The sequence below is a fragment of the Coenobita brevimanus genome, chromosome 25 (assembly GCF_032717465.1).
Source record: "Coenobita brevimanus isolate Jiangsu-jjx chromosome 25, ASM3271746v2, whole genome shotgun sequence".
NCBI lineage: Eukaryota > Metazoa > Arthropoda > Malacostraca > Decapoda > Coenobitidae > Coenobita > Coenobita brevimanus.
Window position 1 is genome coordinate 6,834,140 of NC_136978.1, and position 8,976 is coordinate 6,843,115.

The 8,976-nt window shown below is 37.1% G+C and overlaps 1 protein-coding gene across 4 annotated transcripts in view; it reads left to right on the forward strand.

Moving 5' to 3' along the window:
- Positions 1-8,711, forward strand: part of LOC145393856 (maternal effect protein staufen-like) — a 59,572-nt gene extending 50,861 nt beyond the window's left edge. For all 4 annotated transcript variants that reach the window (XM_080267908.1, XM_080267911.1, XM_080267909.1 and 1 more), the window contains exon 18: positions 520-8,711. In XM_080267908.1, the coding sequence (XP_080124034.1) occupies positions 520-591 (72 nt within the window). In that variant the 3' untranslated portion in view covers positions 592-8,711. The remainder of the gene's footprint in view (positions 1-519) is intronic.
- The last annotated feature ends 265 nt before the right edge of the window (positions 8,712-8,976 follow it).

Genomic DNA, 8,976 nt, shown 5'->3' on the forward strand with positions numbered 1-8,976 from the left:
GGGCTAGGCAAGTTGGTCCTGACATTTCAGATGAGAGTGACCAGCCTCACTCATTCCTGAGTGGCATTACATGAGCAACAATCCCCAACCAGCCTTTGGCTATAAACCTTCACCGGCTCAATCTGATTGGAGAGCCTTAATTACCAACTAAACCACCAGGCGCCATAATTTGGTTATATGGTTACCCACCTAGTGTAGTAATTGGTTCCCTGGTGTACAGGAAACCATTTGGCGTGTCACTCAGTGTAGAGTCACCCACAGGCAGAACGAAGAGGAAAGAATGAAGGAAAGAAAGATATAAGATGTTTAATATAGCTGATATTTTTGTTTGTATTTGAAATTCTAGTAACTGTTTAACTTTGTTAGATATTGAAGTTATAATTTTTTTTTTTGGAACAGTTCAGTACATCATTTGCTGATCATTGGCTAGTCATGAGCTGAATATACTTTAATACAGTACCGGTATGTTTTGTAATAATTTTTTTTTGTACTTCTGATTGTATTTGTTTGATGTTGCAGGCTTGTCTGACAGCTCTAAGAGCACTAGCCAAGATGGGACTGGACACTGTGACAGCAGCTAAGCAGGAGTAACTAGGCAAGTGACCCTCACACTGGGAGACACCTACACCAACCTATACACCCCAAACTCCCTCCAAAATTAAGTTGCGTGATATAGATGAGGGTAACTTAACCTTGGAGAGATTGGAGTTGGTGTAGTTGTCCTAACTACTTTTTTATGGTTTTAAAGAGTAGTGGCCAGAAAGATTTACAGCTACCACCCTAAAGTAATGAAATATTTAACCCTGATGCAGGACAGTTTACTTTGCTGCTTATACCTATCTTCAAATGATTTTGTGCTCAACTGTCTGTCATGCATCTCAGTTGAGAATGAAATTATTTTTGATCGAGCACAAAATGTTAGGTTTGTGTTCATTTTTATTATACTGTAAACGTATACCTAGCTCATAATATGTATTTGTCTTATGAAACTTTGTAGATGAGAACAATTAGAAATACTGTTTGTTGAGTTGTCTCTGACTGCTGCCTATTTGGCTGTATTATATTCTTACTGTCTTCTCTGTTTTTATGTGCTTATTGATATTGTAATAGAAGGTGAAGAGAAGAGAGAGAAGACAGATTCCCTTTACATGAGTGAACAGTATGGCAAACAGGATGCTGAGAGATTTTGAGCTTTAAGTGTATATGAAATAAAGCTCCATTTCCCCTTACCTTTTAAGCCAGTTGAGATCCAGCATTGATATATTGTGTTGAGTCTCCTACAGGCTTTAGTGTGCCTATGTGGTGGCTATCTGATCTCTGTTGGAGAGGAGTGGAGGAGGGAGGGCTGGAGGAGAGTTGGCTTCTCCACCTCACCCTCCCTCACCCACTCTCAGACACCTTAGAGTGGTAGTGTATTAACATCCCACCTGCTCCCACCCACTCCTGTATATTCCTGCCTGTTTATAGTTCTGCTGCATTCCACTGATTTTATCTCCCTCCTTATTGTTCCCACCTGTATCTTGCCAAGCCTACTTGCTCCTCTGTCTCTTGCATAGCTAATATTGATCTTCATGTGTTGTCCTATCTCATGTCACCAGAAGGTTCATATTTGATAATAGGTTGAGAGAGTCAAGATATACAGATACCATACTGCATTATAAAATCTTTTGGACATACACTACTTCTAGTAAGAAAATGGAATTTTTCTTTTAACATGTTTTAACAGATACACACACAGTAAAAATAATGAAACACCACTTTATTACTTCGGTGCATTTTCCTATTTTGTTTTCCTGTTCACTTAATAATTAGCCCATGCTACACTAATGTCTGCTTAAATGGTTAATTTGCAGCAATTTATCTATTTTAGCTGAATTAAATGTGCAGCATGAATGTGATACTCCCATTATGATGTAGTTAACAGATATTGATAGATCCCCTCCCTCTCTTATCTGAAGCATTTTATTTCCCTTATGTGTAAGGTTCTCTACTTAACACGTTAAATGTTTTTATCCACTGAAGTTGTACTTGCCCTGCCATTTCAGACTAAGAATGTAGATACATATATTCTGAGGGAAAATTACTTAATCATACATCACTTAGCTTTAGAAGAATGTGTGCTTGGCTGCATATGGATCCATAGTCAGCCATATTTTATCCACATCACCAAATTTCAAGATGTTAATGAACAAGAAGCTAAGTTTTTAAATGTATTAGTGTGGTATGAGGAGTGTGTTGTTCGTGAGGTGCAGGTGGGGTTGCCAGGAGTGGTAGGAGCAGCGATGGCCAGAGTTCTCAGCTGATTGGCTCAGGCAGAAAATCTCCCTTCAGCCTGGTTGCAGCATTATCAAAACTACTCTATGCTTATCTCAGTTTCTGATTTTTGGTCAGTTATTATTTGTAAGCATAATAGTTTCATATCGAACCCCTTCGCACACATAAAGTTTTCTTTAAGTTTGTGTGACATGATCAGTGAAAATGCTGCGTGGGCAGCCTGGACTCACACACAAAGGAAAACAGTCCGATGGCTTTTATTTGTGCCAGAAATTGGTTATATTGGTATAAATTGTATACCATCATTTTTGCTGTTGTTTATGCCATACGATAAGCTGATAAAAACACACAAAACTGATGAGTAAAAGTACAGTGAAAGTGCCGAAATGCTGTGAGAATAATGTGTTTCCACCGTGAAAATAACTTCCCAAAGCCCTAGTGCAATATTTTGCCTGCACCATGCAAGAGCCAAGCATATGTCTTTATGCAGAAATTCACGAGTTTTCATGTGGTGTCTTCGGAATTTTGGTATGACCAATGGTTTTTGAGTAAATCACCAAAAATTGCACCCCCCCCCCACTGAAAGCCGAGAGAAAGCCGACTATTTGAGAGTGTTGGCCTTGAAATGGATACCCTCTCTACTGATGCAGCAAAGATTGACACACTTCATGCTGAAACTTAATTTTTGGTGAATATTTTTATCCAAAATTGCTAAATCAGCATCCCTTCAGACCAACTCTGACAAGTGCGTTATAGTGTGTCATTGGTTCCTCTTCAGCCTGACACCATTTTGATTCATTTTGCGTCATCATGCGTGAGGGGATTGTGATGAAATTATTCCCAGTTGCTTTCAGCTATGGTGCACTACATTCTTGTTTTTCTACATAGGTTACATGCTGAATGTTACTGGAATGTATTCCCAGTTGCTTTCAGCTATGGTACACTGCATTCTTGTTTTTCTACATGGATTACGTGCTGAATGTTACTGGAATTTACCTGACCAGTAATTTTACGTTATTTTGAGTTGAGCACACAGCAAGTTTTATAATATTGCGACTTGACTTGGACTACTGACGAGAGTTTAAGAGAAATTCAGTGTTTATAGTCAGAGATGTTTATAATAATCTCTTATGATGTTGCAGTAAAGATTTGATTACACACAAAAGTATGGTATGCAGGATTATGAAAATATACACAGTTGAAAGAAATTCTGTTCAAGGACTAATGATAATTATATTTGATGAAAAAATTGCAGTAGCTTAAGTTAACAGTCTCTGACTTCTTTTCTTAGCTGTTACTTTTGGTACAATAATAGCATCATTTGAAAAAGAAATACTATCTGTATGCTGCATATTAAGATTACTGCTTATCATTAAAATAATATTACAAATCATGCTAAATTTACTGAAAAAAGATTGTTATGCTTTGAAACAATGAAGACAAATCATCATCTTTGTTGTAGCTGATAGTAAATGAGTCAAGTATGTCTGGAGGAAGATTTTAATAAAATGATCCCATTACCATACGCACTAGATACTGACAGTTAAGTAATGTAGGAATATAGGAATCTGCTGCCTGGCCTTCTCAGTGGAACCACTCATAGCCCTTGCCCTCCAACAGAGTCAGATGATACATATATATCTATATATATATATATATTTATAATATATACTGTTAAAAAGACAATTTTGTGACATTGCATGATAGTGCTACTTGCCCTGGCCCTAATTCCCTTTCTCTAAATGGCTCAGTCCTTCTTATTGTCCAGGGCTGGAATATTGTTTTTATTTTTTGCTCCTGAGATGATATTTCTGCTCACCACGAAGGAAGGATGAGCTTTGGGCGGGCTAACACTGTCATGCTCTTGCGGAGTCGTGCCCGCTCATCTACCACGACAAACTATGAATACATGTGAAGACAACGGAAGACTTTTGGCGGTATGCAGTGCATGTAGTTAGCGGATGGTTAGGTTGAGCAAACCCTACACTTCCCCCTCCCCATCACTGCCACCCAGGCATTTCTATAAAACTGCACTATACTTGGGTTAATAAAGCAAATGTCACAGGACTAATATACATGGAGGAATCAGTATTGCATAGTTTTTAGTGCTCTGGTATTGCTGTAAGTCTTCTTGTGATCATAATACAGTTACAGTTGAAGTTCTGCTCCCATATTCATCCTTTTATCACGGGAGTAATTTTGTTATTTATGCAGGGAATCTGAATACATGTAGCCAATTATCTCTGCTTTAAAACACATCCCGAAATACAAGGCTGACTGACGGGAACAGACATTTCACCCTAACTGTACCCAAGTGCACTGTGAGTGGCGGATTGGGAGGATTATTGATTTGTAAAGCTCATGTATGTTGATTTCTTGCATAGACTGTTTACTGCTGATATTTGTTTTGCATTGATATAAAGAAGGCATATAAATCCTTGTACATTAGCTTTACTGTCATACCATATAGAGTATTTGTGTAGCATATATTGATTTAGACCTGGCTTTGGTGTTGTGGAGTTGTACTGCATATGTGAAGTTGACTTGGTAGAACATAATGGAAGAAGTTTGAGAGAAGATTAGCATGAGAAGGTTGCAGCATACATTAATAACTACTCCCTTTTGCTACTTTCCCAGTTTCAAGTTCTTCCCACCTCAAGTAATGAAAAATTAGGCTCGGAAAATTGTGATGATTAGGATCCAGAACCTGTTCACTGTCTTTGTGCCAGTATTACTTTGAATACTGCTTGAAATAATGAAGTATGTACATGAAGGGATGAAGTGTGTATGGAGATGCACATGAGAGTTACATCCCTTCTTTTTCTTACCTTATAATCAGCAGGATGGCTCTGTCCCACAGGCAGATGTTGAGTACATACAGAAACATACACAGAAAAGTGTGTGACTGGTTTGCCTGTGAGTTGGAACCTAGAATTTTAAAGGCATGAATGATGAGGGAACGGGTGTGTGTCCCATTTCATTGGATGGTCTGCTAATGGTTCTCTTGTATTTATGCTGTCTTGCTTCTGTTTCTGGATCCGACCCACTCTATTTATTAGTGGGAAATAGAGTTAAGATTATAACATATAGTAAGTGTGTATTAGAATTTCTCGTAGCATTAATTGTTATAGAACATTTTGTATCTTGGTCTGATTTTTTGTCAATAGTGCAGTGTCTGTTTTGTTGTTTGCTCAACCTAACCACCACAAACCAATGGCTTGACATGCCCAGAAGCTCAGTGTTGCACTGGGACATTTTGTTTTAAACATCAGAATGGCCTTGAACAGCATTCCTCAGTCATGATGCACTCTGATTTGAGTTTCTCAATACTTGTGTTAAGTGCTTGCTGTCGGCCTTGCAGAACTGTATTAGCATTTTGTACCACTCTTATGTGGACTGATCCCAGACAGCAGATTGCCAGTAATGATGGTTGGTACAGTCTAAGTGTCATGGCATCTTGTTAGCAATGCCCACAGCAGATGCTTAGAATAATGCTTGACAGATTCAATTTAGCAGGAAATTCAGTTTAGGAATTCTGTTATGTAGGGTGGGCCCTCCTGTTGTTTAAAATGATGGCCACCTGTACAGAATAGTGAAAAGGTTCCTTTTGTATAAACACACACACACACACACACACACACACACACACACACACACACACACACACACACACACACACCACACCACACCACACCACACCACACCACACCACACCACACACACACACACACACACACACACACACACACACACACATATATATTTGACAGTGAATGCTAAAGTGACAAGCTGTGTGATGTTTAACAATATTGACATACATGATTTAAGTCAATGTGCTGAATGGTTTTCTGATTTAACTGTTGTCATTTTCTTCTTAAAGTAAATACTAGAAGAATACTTTGATATATTTAGCGGTGATAGATACATGGAGCGAAAAGCTAAGTATTTACTTATTTTAGACGACCTTAGTGTTGCGGTCATAATATGCACCTCTTTCTGCCTGCAGTGTAGGATAATCCTGTTTAGATGCTTGAGTAACATTTAAATTGCTGTTGTCTTCATGTCTCTTCATTTAGGCTACCAATGACTGAGTGTGATGGTGGCAGTGGAGATGCTTGTTTGGAGACCTTGAGTTCTACATTACCTGATGTTTTTTAGTCATGTGTGAGCTGTGCATTAACCTCTTCTATAATGAGATGAATATACTGTACTGGTGTGTGTGCAGGAGAGGATTATCATAATTTAATCATTGGTTCACAAGAGTATCCAAGTAATAGTCATTCATCTCAAGTTAAAGACTGAAAATATTTCTAGTAAATTTTTTAATGGCCATTCATTCATTCATAAATTTTTTAATGATTCTGTATTTATTTATTAATATGTTGTAACTCCGTGAATCTGGTGGACCTATTCTTGCTACTTCAAGAAGATTTTATTCATTTAAGGAAATGCCACTGCTACTGCATTGGTTATTTGAAGGCTATATATAACTCCAGTTGAAAAGTCTATCCTAAACTGAATACAGGGATGTGAAAGTGGCAAGAGTAAAATGCAAAAAGACATTACAATATCAAAGGAGTTAAGTCTGTATCTTGACCAGATGTGAAAGTTTAGATTGTAGCTACAACTGATGTTCTCTCCTATACATACATTCCATTTGAGGTCTGGCTGATTGATTATGAAGGTGTTATCAGCCAGTCAGCTACCTCAGAATATTGAGTCTTTAGATCTGATAAGCAGGAGCCACAACCAGCTGTCTTGATCTGAATATAACCTTAGAATCATATTTGTCAACTTGTCCATGTGGATGCTTATGTTTTGTACCAGTACTTATGAATTATGTATGGCTTGTTCAGTAGTTTAATATTTTTTCCAAGTATACTACATAAGTGCAGTGACTTACTGTATAACGTACAATAAAGTTATTTAAATATTTTAAGAATTCTTCATCAAACTCTTATGATTTTAAGATAACATTGTTTAACTAAATGTTAGTTCAGTTACCTCTGTTCAAATTTGTATGGAGACTACAGAGATAACCTAAGTTTTCATGCATTAATGCATTTGAAAGAATCAAAGGTCTGATGAAACTGACAAGTAGAAAGTTCTGCTGATTGTTTCTTGTAGAAGACAAGTATCATAGTTTACACAAGTGACACTGTTAGGATGAATGTGATTAGATTAATTAATGTATTGATGTGTAACTTTACTTATAGCTGCACTCTTGGTATTTTTTTGCTCAAGATATTCATGATACTGTTAATTACCTTAAAAGTAATTCAGGTAATGGAGAATGCAGGTACCAACCTTTGCACATTATTATGGACTTTGTGTAAAACAAAATCATGTATTCATAGTCTTTGGCCATTGTATCATGATTTGAGGTACTTTAGTAGGTCCTGAATTGGGTAATAGAAAATGGAATGCTTTTCATCCAGAAATAATAATTTTAATTAAAGGTGGCTTAGTTTCTGGAATAGTGGATTACCACCTTGTTGTAATTAATGTTTAAATCATTATTTGTACCAAATGGACATACCATGGTATTTCACTCTGAAATGGCTAAACGTTATCTGTACATGGCTCTTGTAAGAGATTATGGTGCACTTGATGTGGTGTCCTTGGTATTTGCATGTTACCGTCACCATGGCAATAATCCCAGCCACCACCACCCCAGCCGCCACACTGGACGACCCTAGCAGAGCCCCCACTATCTCAGTCTGGCTGTGTGTATTAAGTTTAATTGTTTACTTTATTCATAATTGTAGTTTACAATGTTTTCAAATTGTTTATAATTCTGTTTAATATATTCCAGTATATACAGTATATATGATTAATATATAATACTGTAAATACTCCTTCAGATCATAAGTAAGGCATAAAAGTTATTACAAAAGTGTCTATTTATATCTAAAAATAAATTTTATTTGTCATTTGATTATTCTTATTTTGTCAGCGACTGAAAGAAATGTCTTGTATGATACAGGTAATGTATAAGAAATTGCTGTAAGTTATTGTGAAACATTTATAATAAAGAGAGGATATACACTTATTGTTGGGGATTGTACTTTAATGATTGTGCTTGAATGAATGAATGAAATTGCAGAGATGAAGTTTGACAACAAATTTTGATTAAATCAAGATATTCATAGATGAAATGGTTGCCTGATCAGAGGTCTTTATCATCAGTTATGGATATGTAAGGTAGACAGGTTATGAGTGGAGAGCCTTATGAAGGCTAAAATTGAGATAGAGTGAATGAGACTGAAGTGAATTGATCTACTGTATTTTAGTTTCTGTGGAAATGAACTGCAGTGTTGTATTTGTACTTTAGTTTAACCTAACCTAGCTTTATATACAGCCAGTAACCCATGAAAAGAACTGTTGCACTAATTCAATGTTGGCTCTGTTAAGGTCAGACTTCAATAAAAGGTTGAACTGAAAACCTGTTCCGTCAATCCCAACTCCATTCTTTCAAGAAGCATTCTGTTAGGGACAGGATGGCAAATAGATCTGGTGTCCAGTGACCTTAGTTGCTGGTCCAAGTTGAAGCTAGTAGTACTCAGATTGGAGGATTCCTTGCCTCATTTCATGTGTCGTTCTGGAGGCAGTGATGGTGTCTGAGTAAAAATGTGTTAATTTTACCTGGATTTACAGTAGTAGCTGTACGTCTTGTCTAGGGAGTCCCCCAAATACTGTACC